Source organism: Dromiciops gliroides, chromosome 3, assembly GCF_019393635.1.
Source record: "Dromiciops gliroides isolate mDroGli1 chromosome 3, mDroGli1.pri, whole genome shotgun sequence".
In the NCBI taxonomy this organism is placed as follows: Eukaryota; Metazoa; Chordata; class Mammalia; order Microbiotheria; family Microbiotheriidae; genus Dromiciops; species Dromiciops gliroides.
The window spans coordinates 244,752,216-244,766,912 of record NC_057863.1 but is presented as its reverse complement, the minus strand read 5'-3'; the positions used below and the strand labels follow the sequence as shown (position 1 = coordinate 244,766,912).

At 38.7% G+C, this 14,697-nt stretch overlaps 2 protein-coding genes across 4 annotated transcripts in view; one reads left to right on the top strand and one right to left on the bottom strand.

The window, feature by feature from the left end:
* The window catches only part of CYFIP1 (cytoplasmic FMR1 interacting protein 1), a 169,027-nt gene that overhangs the window by 35,434 nt on the left and 118,896 nt on the right, over positions 1-14,697 (bottom strand). The gene's annotated exons all lie outside the window — the stretch shown is intronic.
* Positions 1,081-6,002, top strand: LOC122748535 (fibronectin type III domain-containing protein 9-like). The gene is made up of 2 exons (XM_043994184.1): positions 1,081-1,532; positions 4,790-6,002. The coding sequence occupies exon 2, from the start codon at positions 4,809-4,811 to the stop codon at positions 5,505-5,507; it is 699 nt and encodes a 232-aa protein (XP_043850119.1). The 5' UTR covers positions 1,081-1,532; positions 4,790-4,808; the 3' UTR covers positions 5,508-6,002.

Sequence of the window (14,697 nt, the reverse complement as noted above, 5' to 3'; positions counted from 1 at the left end):
AAATTATGAAAACATAATTCAAATTCATCATTAGTGCCATTCTTTTTGGGGGGGGAAGGGGAGGCAATGAGAGTTAAATGACTTGCCCAGGGTCACACAGCTAGTAAGTGTCAAGTATCTGAGGGCAGATTTGAACTCGGGTCCTCCCGAATCCAGGGCCAGTGCTTTATCCACTGCGCCACCTAGCTGTCCTGGATGAAGTTCTTTAAAAGAGGACAGATTTATTTTTTCTTCAGACAGGTTGCCAATCATTGCAGAGCATGGTACCTCGCACATAGTAGGGACTTAATAGTTACTGGCTGATTCCAAAGTGGAAGGGATTGAAAAGCATGATATTTGGGAAAGTATTTATCGATACTCAACATGTAAAAAAGATTCACTTTTCTCTGTAGTGGACATAAAACCAAAGTTTGGGAATGATCCAATCAGTTTCATTTGTTTTTTAGTTTCATCCATTTTATTGTTATAGATATTAGTCCCCTTTTTTCAATCCATTAAAATCCTCAGACTTCTTTTCTTTCTTTCTTCTTTTCTTCCTTCCTTCCCTTTCTTTTCTTTTCACCAAAAATCGTTTCTACTATGTGCCACGGTGTTACATAATGCTATAGAACTTTGTAGTATATAGTTATTAGTGCTTTTAAATGGCAAAGCTTTCAGCCCTGAACATACTTTTCCTCTTTAATATTACAATTTATTAGACAAGATGCTCTTGGCTTAAAAAAAGCTATTATGTAATAAATATGTATATTCATATTCCTTATGAGTATTTCCTTAAATGTCATATTCACAAAGTAACTGGAGAACAGCCTAACCAAAAATGTTGGCTCAAACTGAGAAGGAATTATCAAATCAGAAATGCTGCAAATTGATAGTTAAAAGGCTGAAACCTGTTAAATGAAAGCTCAGGTTTTGGCTGGTTCCTTTAAAAAATAAAAGTCCTACTTAATCTAAACCCTCTTGTCACCCCTCCCCCTCCCCCACTCCCTCTTACACACACACACACACACACACACACACACACACACACACACACACACACACACACACACACACACACACACACACACACACCCCCGAGACTCTTACCCTGCTGATGTCACTGAAGTGCTTAAACATTTTTCATTCGGAGCATCACTGAACTAAGCTACACAATGTAATGGGAATACTCAAGAAAGAAGGGAGCTGTCCAAGAGGTAGCAAGAGAATGCGATCATTTTCTGGTGGTGGTCGTGAGAGAGGAGTGTATCTCATGATAACCACAGCAACCGTACTACTTAGGAACTACGTGCTCACAGATGAATACAAGTAGAGGACAGAGAAACACTGTTACCTGGCATCTCTGGAAAATCAAAAATGTGTCAGGCAACAAGAACTTAGTCTCCAGAGCCTGTAAGGATGATGCTGGGCATATATAGCTGCAAGAAGGAATCTTCTCTGGCAGCAGGGACACAGAAAAATTAGTCTTTCCTTCCCTTTTAAAAAAAATCAAATGCTGAAAAAAATATTTTCCAAAAGCACTGGATCCTATTAAGGTGAGTACTGCTATTTTATTCAAACCTCTAGATGGCTTTCTGAGCATACTTATTTAAAGGACTAGCAATTAACTTTCCACAAACCATTTCCCCAAATAACAGATGTTTTAATTATTTAAAAGCTTTTATCAAATTCTATGATTCTATGAATCTAAGTTTTGGAAGTAAAAGCAACAAGAGATCATCTTGGTTTTAAGGGGTCCTTCTACACATCAACTTTTTTTTCTATTTTAATTATTATTATTGATTATAACTTATTTCTTTGCTTTTTGATGCACATTATTCCTACCAAAACAAAAACACAAACAGAAATTCAAAGAAACTTTAAGTCCTGAATCAAACTGAGTTTCAGGGAAAATTTTAAACTGTATGTCCAATACATTAATTAACTTGACAGGCTAGATCAGATATTCTGAACCAGGCATCCTATCCTTGGATAGATTTTGTCAGGGAGAGGTCTGTGAACCTGGATGGGCAGAAAATTGCACCTTTATTTTCATTAATGTTGATTTCTTTTCATCCTATGCATTTTACTTTAGGAATTTAAAAATATTACTCTGAGAAGGGGTCCACAGGCTTTTCTGGACTTCCAAAAGGGTTCCGAACCCTTGAGGAGCTAGATAGATAAAACTTTTTGCTAAATACTACAGGTTTGCATAATAGTAATAATTTTTTAAAACCTTTATAGAACATGGATCCTAATCTCTTAGAATACCCTAGTTTGTTTTGTTTTGTTTTTCTCTTCCATCCCTCTCCCTAATCCTGGACACCTTTTAAGTTTTGGGGTGAAGGACCAAGATTGAGTGGAGAAGTACTTAATTTGTCTATAATGTTCAATTTGATAACTGTATGCAAGAGTACAATTTGAAATCTTTCCTTAAAAAGAATGTATAAAATATGTATTTGTGTGTATATGTGTGTACACACACACACACACACACACACACACACACACATCCCTGGCCAAGTAAACTGTGAACTAAAAGTGTGAAAATTTCACAAGGGTTTTTGGATTTGAAAAATAGTCTCCAAATATCCAGTAAATTATTATATACCAAGAAATATATTTTGCTCACAATGTTATTATCATCAGAAGCATATACTAACAAGAACAGAGGATTTTGTGACCCTCTGAATATAAGTCCAATTATTAAAGCATTATTAACTAAATATCATTACTGAAGTTTTTAATATTAGATTTCTGATCTTTGGGCATTGTGCTGCCACATCTAGTATTTCATATAAAAACATTCCTCATCCTTTGGCATTAAGAAATTCTATCATAAATTTCTCATTCACTGAATACCACACAGTAAATGTATCTACATAATATTTATTATTTTTCTAAATATATAAATTTAAATTTGAATGTTTTATCAGCTATAACAAGGAGTTATTTTTTATGTAGAAAAACAGAAATCTAATCACTGTGTGTTCCCTTTAAGGGAGGAAGAAGAAATACAAACAACACCTTGGGAAAGTTTTTTAAGAGATGTCTCCTTAATGCTCTCTCATTTAAATTTATTTTACCAGTACCACTTACTTCCTCCCAATTAAAAAACAAACAAAAAACAACCACTCACTGAGCCTAAGCTCAGTAGGTAAAGATACACTAGCGAAATGCTAAAAATATTAGAAAAAAATATTAAGTACATCTGAAGTAAAGGTCAAGGAACTACGTTTCAAGATAAAAATATCCAATTATGTAGATTTTGGGATGATCTTATATTGCCATTCTGGGATTAAAACATTAATCAAACTGAACCATTCAAATGTATCTGTTAGGCTACTAATCAATCTAACTCAAAAGATATAAGTGTGTCTGTCAGTATGTGTCCAAAATCTATAATCAGACTGACATTAAGAATTCCAAATACATATATAATATATCCCAACATATATTAGCAAAATCACATATTTATACCTGTGTTCAACAACTCCAAAAATAAATTGGAATGAATTTTACATGGGTTCTAGGGACTCTGAATGCTCTCCAAATTACAATGTTTTTGCACATAGTAGAGTCCTAATTATGTTCAAAAAGTACAGATGATTCCAAATAATATTTTTAATCAAAATTTGGTTCCAGCATTGATATAACTGCCTTTAAGACATGGTCCTCATTCCTCTGTCTCTCTCTAGCCTTTATTTACTTTGTGTTCAGCCCTACTGACAGAGACTAGGAGGGACTAAACATCATGAATAAGCCAAAATTTGAATAATCAAGTTAAGTATAAAAATGTAGTTTCCCCTTCCTTTCACTCGGAGAGGTACACATAAAATAAACATAGTATTTTTGTTGCTTATACAACAAACAGGTATCTGTTACAATTTTAACCCAGAGGCATCATTTGGCAACCATGGAAGTAAATAATTTAACATATATCTTCTTCCCTTATTTTGATTAGGAAATATACCTTCTAGCAAGGGTATTGAAGGATCAGATCTATACTCAAAGAAAGATGAGATCTTACACCTAAAGAAAGAATTCTTATTCTTTGATGCTCCTCTGGGTTATTTTTATTTGAACAAATAACCAGGGAGACAGGAGTTGTGGGAACCCTAAAATGAAGATTTTAAAAGGCCATAGGAGGGGCAGCTAGGTGGCGCAGTGGATAAAGCATTGGCCCTGAATTTAGGAGGACCTGAGTTCAAATCCAGTCTCAGACACTTGACACTAGCTGTGTGACCCTGGGCAAGTCACTTAACCCTCATTGCCTTGCCAAAAAAAAAGTAATAGGAAAATAAGATTTAGGAGTTTAAATAATCCATTTAGAGTTCTTCTAAAGTTCATAGGATCAGATAGCTAGATTTAGAGCTAGTCTAGTCTGGTCCCCTCATTTTCCAGTTAAGGAAACTGAGGTCTCAGGAAGTTATGTCACTTGCCCAAAGTCAACAAGGTAAAAATTTCCTTTCCAAAGTGGGTTTTGATCCCAAGGCCTCTAACTCCAGAACTACATCAAATAGTCATTAAATGCCTACTATGTGCCAGACACTGGGAATACAAATACAAAGACTGAAACAAACCCTCCTCGAAATGCGCTTACTCTATCACTACTTTGAGCTCAGCTCTTGTCAACAGCCCCTGTCACAATCTCTCACAGAATAGGGTGCTTCATAAATAGCTCTCCAACTACATGGTGCTGTTACTTAACATCCTCTTCAAATTCTACATTTCTCTCTCCTGCGGTTCACTTAGCACCTTCCTAGGCTGGTTTCTGCCCTACGCTGAAAAAAGGCTCTGTTTGTTTTTTAAGGCAGAACTTTTCCCTCAAAATGGGGGTCACCGTGCAAAATGTAACCGGAAGTACTGCGATGGTGATGTGGCCAACTGTGGCCAGCTGTGCTGACAGCTTCTACAGTATTATGTATCACCCCAACTGGGACAGTATGCTGTCTGGATACTCAAGGAAGAGTTTTCAGAGGGAAGAGAGGGTGCCTGCTAGCCAGTCCTCATTTGTAGTTGAAAATCTAACTCCACTGACCAAGTATATTCTTTGTGTAACCTGTCAATCAGCAAACCCATCCAGTGACCAGTGCAGAATCTTCCAGACAAGGGAACAAGATCCATCGTCTGTGAGCAACAGAAAGAAAGACCTGGCCTTGGGGATCTGGCTAACCAGCAGCATTCTGCTCCTCATCATCGCTGGCATTCTCCTCTATGGGTGCCTGAACATATGGTGCCGCAAGAGACAAGAACATAACGGAGGCCTAAATGGAATGCCGCAGCCAAATAAGAGAGAAGGCTATAAAAACAGTAGCAGCAGGGATCCAGGTGAGTTGGAGAAGTCAAGCCAACCACTGGTTCCAAACCTAGAAGACCAACAAACTGATGAGGTTCAGCTTGCAACAATAAAAGAAAATCTCTCAACTCATATGGAACCTCCTCTGCTGAAATGTAACCACCAGCAAGTACTGTCGGTGATGGGCCAGCCACTCCACATTCCTCAGCTAGGAGGGGGTGGAGTTTTGTAGAATGAGGAGCTGAGGAGCCTCTATCAACCATCAAATTATCAACAAGTATTTACTAAGTGCTGACTATGTGTAAGGCACTGGAAACACAAAGAATGAAAGCATCTCTTCTTGCAATGAGCTTCTATTTTTAGTGGAGAAGACAAAAAGTACACAAAAGATATATACAGCGTAAATATAGCTAATAAATCTGACTCTGTGTGTGTGTGTGTGTGTGTGTGTGTGTGTGTGTGTTTGGGCTCTTGCCTGTGCCCCAGTTTCTTTAGCTAAAATGTGGGGCTAATATCTATCCTTGACTAAGTGTGAGAATCAATGAAATAAAAGTAAAAATGCTGTGAGATCTTCAGTAGGAAGGTGTAACATAAATCCTTGCAAGAGATTATCACACCCTACTGTAGAAATGAACCATTAAGAAGTAGGAGTTTTCTAAATGCTTTTCCATGTGTGACTTTTAGTTGCTTACATCCTTCCATGTATTATTTTTCTTCACAGCCTATATTGTCATGTCCTATAATGGTTTAAAAAAAATTAAAAGTTTTTAAAGTGTTTGTTTAATTCAAATGATATGTGGGGGGAAAGAACCCCTTTCTAATTAGGAAAGGCTATTATACAATTTTAATAAATAAATTTTTAAAAATATGAATAGCAATGGGGGAGGGAGAGAGGAATCAGAGGTATTCTCCTCAAGAAAAACACAGCTTCTACAGAATTATGTGTATGTACATGAGATATTACTGGTGTCAGCATTTCCTGCATCCAGCAGACAACCTAGATCTGTGATTCAACCATTAACAATAGTTCCATTGGGGCCCACACTCAAAGCTGGCCTCTATGCTCTGCTGGAATAACCTCTGTAAACCCAGGGTCACATCTTCATGCCAGAAGAAGCACTAGATATGATTTTAATGAGTCATATTGCCCCAATATTCAAGCAAAGGAAAAATGACAACTTGAACTACAACTACTGACTCAAACCAACATGAAATGAGTCTACACCATGTGGTAAGGTGTGGAAGGAGGGAGGGAAGGAACTAACAAATGAACGGAAAGAGGGAGGGAGGGAGGATTCATTAAACATTTTGCTGGGTACAGAGAAGTTTAAAGCATAGTCTCTGACTTCAAGAGCTTTATAATCCAATCCAGCTAAGTAATAAAAGGGTGTGTGTGTGTGTGTGTGTGTGTGTGTGTGTGTGTGTGTGTGTGTAACTAAAAAGAGACATAAAAAGTCAAACCAAGTTACATAGGGGGAATACATTCTTAAAAGAATGCCATTTAAAATCATGTTAGTAGAAACATGAAAACTATGAAAAACTTGAGAAAACTGACATGTGACTAAGGCTTGAAAGCTATTATAAGAAACTGATGATTTAAACAAAATACTGTATACACACACACACACACACACACACACACACATGCATACATTCTACATACGAATTTTTACTTAACCTATGATTTCATTGGAATAGTGAACTCGAAGTGAACAAACTCCTTCCTCCAGTGGAGATCTGCACTTGTCTTTTGACTTAAAATCTTAGAGTTCCCTGAGAGATTAAAGTGTCTTCCCCAGGTTGGGTCAGAGGCATGTCTTTTCTTTCTGGCTCTGGGGCCACCTCCCTACACACTACACCACACTGACTCTCTGTAACAGAAGGTACAGCAGTCTTATCAAAATCTTTTTTCTCAAGCTGGAGATAAGTTCAAGGAGTTAATAAAGGCTTGAGGAGGTAGGAGAAAAACCCCTTGAAGAAGGTGGTGGCAGAGGCCAGTTTTTGACTACTTTGCAATTTGAGGGCCAGACATAAACTTCTTCCTACATCCTAGAAACCAAAGAAAAAGAAAATTCTTCTTTTGAAAAGTGACCCCCAAAGGGAAGAAAGCCCCACTTCCTTTAAACCCAGGCAATCTGGAGTAATAGGCTAAGGCAGGGGTCCTGTCACATTTCTATCAATCAGAAATACATGAAGGCTATGCTCATCCTTCAAAAATATAATTACTTCTCTGCTCCCCATTCTTGGTTAAAACAAATCATTTGGGGGCAGCTAGATGGCGCAGTGGATCAAGCACCGGCCCTGGAGTCAGGAGTACCTGAGTTCAAATCCGGCCTCAGACACTTAACACTTACTAGCTGTGTGACCCTGGGCAAGTCACTTAACCCCAACTGCCACACTAAAAAAACACAACAAATCATTTGGGCAGCTAGGTGGCACAGTGGATAAAGCACTGGCCCTGGATTCAGGAAGACCTGAGTTTAAATCCTGTCTCAGACACTTGACACTTACTAGCTGTGTGACCCTGGGCAAGTCACTTAATTAACCCTCATTGCCCTGCAAAACAAAAGAAAACAAATCATTTATACTTTTGTTCAAAATAATTCACTCAAACCATCAGACTGCCTAATATCTACACACAGTATAAGTATGAAGAGTATTGACTGGGTCAAAGTTAATTTTGATCAATGGGATACCTACACAGGATTATACCCTATATTAAAAAGGATTTGGTGTGGTGTTGTTTTTTATTTTTTTTTAGTGAGGCAATTGGGGCTAAGTGACTTGCCCAAGGTCACATAGCTAGTAAGTGTTAAGTGTCTGAGGCCGGATTTGAACTCAGGTACTCCTGACTTCAGGGCCGGTGCTTTATCCACTGTGCCACCTAGCTGCCCTGCTGTGTTGTTGTTTTTTAAAGGAAATGTTGAACTATAAACATATTACCTTTTAATTTAATTGTTATCTCCAGCTCTTTTTTAAATTACTGTAGATGCAACATTGTCTCCATCCCAAGTACAGAGAATTCTACAAGGAGAGGGAACATGGCACTGTGGGTTTGGAATCAGAACTAGGTCTGAGCACTACCACAAATGCTCCCTCACTATTTGACCCTAGGCAAGTCAGTTATCCTCTCTGAGGCCTAAGGTTCCTCATCTGGAAAGAACGGCACCTCTCCAAAAGAGTCTGTTGTGAAGGTCAGTGGAGGAAATGCTATGTGATGTGCTTCCAATTCTAAAGGATGAGTAGTTGTTATCATTCCACGGTGTCTAATTCTAGCCAAATCCTAATGCTTCCTTATTAAATAAATACAAATCTCAAAGTTTCAGGTGGGTTATCTGGCTATTTGGATTCTCTGTAGAAGATTTACCCCTTCAAAGATTTTAATTTTCCCGTGATGTGGTCACAGGCCACAATCAGACACTGATCAGGACGCTTCTCCTTTAGCTTTTTTTGTTTTGTTTTGTTTTTTGTGTTTTTGTTTTTGTTGCGGAGCAATGGAGGTTAAGTGACTTGCCCAGGGTCACACAGCTAGTAAATGTTAAGTGTCTGAGGCCATATTTGAACTCAGGTCCTCCTGAATCCAGGGCCGGTGCTTATCCACTGCGCCACCTAGCTGCCCCCCCTCCTTTAGCTTTAATCACCAAACGTATGCCCTCAGAATTCAAAGGAACTCTCGTAGAAACAACCAACCCTCACCAAAAAAAATCACAACTTCCATAAAACAAGGGACGAACAACTAAAGCACAACTGCCTCACAGACACCTTCCAGGAACTAAAGGAGACCATACTGGACCAAGTCAGTTTCTCCCACTTTTATTTGATGCCTATAGCAATGCCCAAACACAAAAGAGGCACCCTTAAGACAGAGGTATGATGAAAGAGCAGAATTATGAGTAAGCACCACATTGGGGCATTCAGACAATTTTCAGATTGATTAGTCCTTGAGAAATGAGCACTTCAGGCGAAATCTGACTTCAGCACCCAGTGAAGAGAACTGTTTTAATCCCATTTCTGTGCTTGGCAGTCTTTAGTGTTATGTACTTTGATAAAATTGGAAGAGATCCTGTTTGGATCTATATTAATATTTCAAAATAAAAGCAAACATCAGGGGCAGCTACATAGAGCAGTGGATAAAGCACAGGCCCTAGATTCAGGAGGACCTGAGTTCAAATACAGCCTCAGACACTTGACACTTACTAGCTGTGTGACTCTGGGAAAGTCACTTAACCCTCAGTGCTCCACAAAAAAAGCAAAAACAAACAAACAAAAGCAAACCAAGTTGCAAGGTATACATTATAGGAAGGAAGAAAACAACAATTTATTAAGCACCTACTCAATGTCAGGTACTGTGCTAGGTGCTTTACAAATATTATCTCATTTGATCCTCACAACAACCCTGGAAGTAGCAAGCTATTATTATTTCCATTTCATAGTTGAGAAAATAGGCAGACAGGGGTTTAGTGACCAGCACAGGGTCACACAGCTAAGTGTCTGAGGCTTCATTTGAACTCAGTTCTTCCTGACTCTAGACTGCATTCTAACCCACTCACCTGCCTTCTGCCTATGAGAAAAGGTAACAAGAACAATGGATTAGTACCCTTCTTTCCAAAGATACAATATACAAGGCTTTCTAAGCTTTGGTTGTGGATTCCCCCTTTCCCCAGACTGAGTCCTGATCTAAAGCAATTTTTTCTTCTGCTTAAAATCACAGAATGGGAGGGAGACTTTGAGGGATTCTTCTCTGGATTTTATCCTTGAGTGGAAAAGTGCCAAAAGGATTTTCATAAGAATAATTGCAAAGTAATAAAAAAAAAATCCTAAGTGGGCTTAAAATGTTCAATTTCACAACTACAAGCAGAGGAAAATATGATTATGATATGGTAATTTATCTAAAAACAATTTGGAGATTTTTGTAGACTGCCAGTTTGATAGGAGTCAAGCGTGGGATATCTCTAAAAGCTAAGAGACACAGAATCCAACACTAGGGAGGCAAATGTCCTATCACACCATGACCCAATCAGACCATATCTGGTATATTCAGTTCTGGGTGACAATAAATCAAGAAGTGCTTATTAAGTACTGGCCACATGCTAAAGTACTGTGGATATCCCTAATCCACCTGATTATGCCCTCTCATGGTAGGTAGAACAAATCTAATTTCTCTTTCAAACGTCCTTCAAAATGATTAAAGACAGCTATCATGACCCCCTTGATCTTCTCTCTTGTCCAGACTAACCATCTCAAGCTCTTTCAATTAACACTCACAATGCATGATCTTGAGAATTAAAGACATTTATTTTAGTGGTTGTATGGGGTCAGGGAGCTAAGTCTTTTGCTTGACTTACTCTTTTTTCGTGTGAAAGCCAGCATCATTTTGTGTGGCTGTAAGTGTTAAACCCCAGTGAGCCTGGCTTATATATTTAAAAAATTGGGCTCAGTGCCTCATGTGCTAAACAAATGAATTCATACCCTAGCCTCAAACTGGGGATTTCATTTAGAAGAGAAATCATATATTTATATAAAAGCCTGCTCTGATTCCTCCTCATGACATGGAGGTAATTTTAAGATCTCAAATGCTATATCAGTAAAGTCTAAGCTTTTGCAAATTCCACTAAATTCAAAGGGCTTCAAGTATAGATCCAACCAATACCATAGAATGACATATTACAATCTTCTAAGGAAGGGAAGGGTAAAAACTGAACTTAGAGGAAGGGAAACATACCAATGAAATCACGAGTCTTTTGAAATAAGCAATCATGCAGAACAGATATTTGCAACAAATGAAATGAAGTTCCCTTGGAAATAAGAGATTATCCCTTAATACTGAGCCACACTCCATTTAGGAAGAAATCAGCTCTTTTTAATGATCCAAGAAATCAATTTAAATGTAATGCCTGCTTTCTGCTAATGAATCTGGTTCACAGCTGAATGTTTTTGTGGTCATTCTCACCATCCTTAAGAGTCTGATTTACCCCCACTGTAGAGCTCAATATCCTAGGCATCACCGAAAGCAAAAAAAAAAAAAAAAAAAGTTAACACAAAATAGAAAATCCTCTGTAATCCATTTGTTGCTGTTGTTCTTGTTCAAAACATGTTAGACTGTCCTGTTGTTGCCTGGCAGGAAGATGCAGAAATAAAATACAAGGATAAAATAAAACAAGCCAAATGCATGAAGACAACAATAAAAAAAAAATCGGGAAAATATTAATTGCAAAAGTCCTTTCTGTTTTACAGAGATACCATTTTTGGTCTTGGTTGAGTAGAAAGAGTAAGGTGGAATTGGATAGGTTGGGAAGAAGGTGGAAGAATCCTGAGTTATTGATTAGGCAGCTAGATGGTGCTGTGGATAGAGCTTAGGGCCTGGAGTCAGGAAGACCTAAATTCAAGTGTGACCTCAGTTGCTTAGCTACGTGACCCTGGGCAAGTCACTTAAACTGTTTATCTCAGTTTCCTCAACTGTAAAAGGGGCATTATAACAGCATCTACTTCCCAGGGCTGTAGTGAGGCGCAAATGAGATCATACTTGTAAAGTGCTTACACAGTGCCTGTACATATATATATGTGTATATATATATATATATATATATATATATATATATAGAGAGAGAGAGAGAGAGAGAGAGAGAGAGAGAGAGAGAGAGAGAGAGAGAGATATGCTATTGATGATGATGATGTAACCAGTCTCAGAATCTCCATTCCCTTTTTTTTTCTTTTTTTTGGTGGGGCAATGAGGGTTAAGTGACTTACCCAAGATCACACAGCTAGTAAGTGTCAAGTGTCTGAGGTCATATTTGAACTCAGGTCCTCCTGAATCCAGGGCAGGTGCTTTACCCACTCTGCCACCTAGCTGCCCCGTTCTCTCCTCTATAAAATGAGGAGATTAATTTAGAGGAAGCTATCACATTTCCTCCAGCTCTCCCATCCTATGATTCTAGGAGATTAGTTAGAAGAGAATGGGAAAGCAGAAAGCATGAATGGCTGTTATTTTAGAGAAGAGAAAGAAATTGACTCTGCACATCCTGGAATAAGAGGAACATGCACATTATCCTTCCTACTCCATTTAAAAACAAAACAAAGCAATCTAAAACCAAAAAAAGCCCTCCAATTGCACCAGGCACGATAATAATGCGACCTGACTCATCCATCTTAAAATCTCCAGCTAATCCTCAATCTCCCTGTATTTCAAGGTATCATTAGTCACAATTAGGTAAATGGAGGGAGTATAGAGTGGGTTTTGTAGTGTTGTTTTAGTCACTAACAACATATCAACCAGCTGTCATACTGATCTTCCTAAAATACAGGTCTGACCACGTTCCTCCACACCCATCCAATCAATCAACTCCACTGGCTCCCTATGATCTCCAGCATCAAATAGAAAATCTTTTCTTTAGCTTCTAAAGCCCTTTATAACCTGACCTTTTCCTGTATTTCTAGTCTCTCCTTACCCTTAACTTCCCTCCACGCATTCCAAGATGCAGGCATATTTTGCCTCCTTGTAGTTCCTCATGTAAGACATTCCATCTCCCGAGGCCCCACTTCTCACTGGCTGTCCCCCATCCCTGGAACATCCTCCTTCGTCACTTCTATTTCACGCAACACCTTGTTTCCTCTGAGGTTCAGATCTAGCACCACCTCCCGTGCCTCCCTTCTCAATTCCCCTCCCCAAGGGCTAAAGCCCTTTCTCCCTCAACTATTGTGTATTATGTTTTGCCTATGTTCTGTCTATATTTCTCCACGTTGTTCCTCCTCAACGAATGTCCTTCTTTAGGTTCTTTGGCTCCCACTGCAGCTAGCACACAGTAGGCACTTAATAAATGCTTGTTGATTGATTCCTTTCCCATTCTCCCCACCCCTCAAGAGTAAACCCAACAATCAAGCAAAAACAACCATCAGAGAAATCTTGTCTGACCATATGTACAAAATATTGCACCTTGAAGTTCCCCATGCCTTAGAAATGAGAAAAGAAGAGGACATTTTGGAAATGGGTCTACATATGCCCTGTTCTAATGTATGTGTGTATGTATGCATGCACATATACATACACATATATATCTGCACATAATCACTTCAAATTTATAACAGGATGCATTTGGGGAAGAAGCCCTTCTTCAATGAGTTCATACCCCAAATGGCAATTTTTTTTAGTCGACCTGAAGATGCTCTTTTGATTTTCAAACACATCTCCACATATCTCTTTGCCTTGTCTCACTGACACAGCAGTTTTCTCTACTGTGTTATTAAGTGGGCTAGAATTAATTCCATGGAACAGAATGGTACCTTAAGGAAGGAAAAAAAAACCAGGGAAGAGCAACTTGGATAAGAAGCCCTGAAGCAGGAGATATTGAGAGATCCCTTCCTCCCCCATCCCTTTTAAACTCTTGGGTTGCATGTTGCTGAAGCCTAGTAATTAGATAAAATACCAGTAGAGAATACCTATTCCTGGGGTGTGGGAGGAAGGGTATCATACACAGATGTAAGGGGAAAGCACCTTAGGAAACATATATAATCTGCCCACTGCAGCATATGGAATTTATTTATTTATTTGTTTGTTTATTTATTTATTTTGGTGAGGCAATTGGGGTTAAGTGACTTGCCCAGGGTCACACAGCTAGTAAGTGTCAAGTGTCTGAGGCTGCATTGGAACTCAGGTCCTCCTGAATCCAGGGCCGGTGCTCTATCCACTGCGCCACCTAGCTGCCCCACAACATCTGGAATTTTAAGACAGCGGCATATAACCTTACAATGTTGGGATCAAGGGACAGGATACTGTCCATGTTCTAAATCCTATGTCATAACACTTTATCTGGGAGATGTACTATACAGCATGGGGGTAACACAGCTCTAACTATTTATAATTATTCATTACTGAGCCTTGACTTTCTACACTTGGGGACATTCAAGGTGTTTTGGTACTTAATATTCAGTCAAGAAAAAGACCATCACAAAGTTCCCAGGTAACAACTACAAGACTTATGGCATTAGCCATACATACGTTCTTTTCCTTTCTAAATGTATGCAGCATTTATTTGATGGATATGGACAGAAAAATGCAAAACTGATTTTTAAAAATACACACTCCATCGGAATAATACTGAGGGGAAGCAAGAAAGGAGGAACAAAACAGGAAGATAAAAAGAGGAAGATGCAATAGTTGAATAAATGACCTTTTTGCACAGAGAGGTATTAGTACAGAAGAGCAGATATAAAGGGAGCTCTAAGAAATTAACTGCATTTGGCAGCAGCTTGGGTGTGGGAGAACAGAGAGCCTGAAATAGCATTAAGATTGCCCTTTTGGAAGATGAAGAGTTTCCACAGTGAAAAGGAAGGAAAAGAGCATGAGGTTTAGGAAGAAAGATAGGGGACCTAGTCTCCACTATACAGAGTTTAAACTGAGAAGTGGTAGAGAAAGATAGGCTACACTC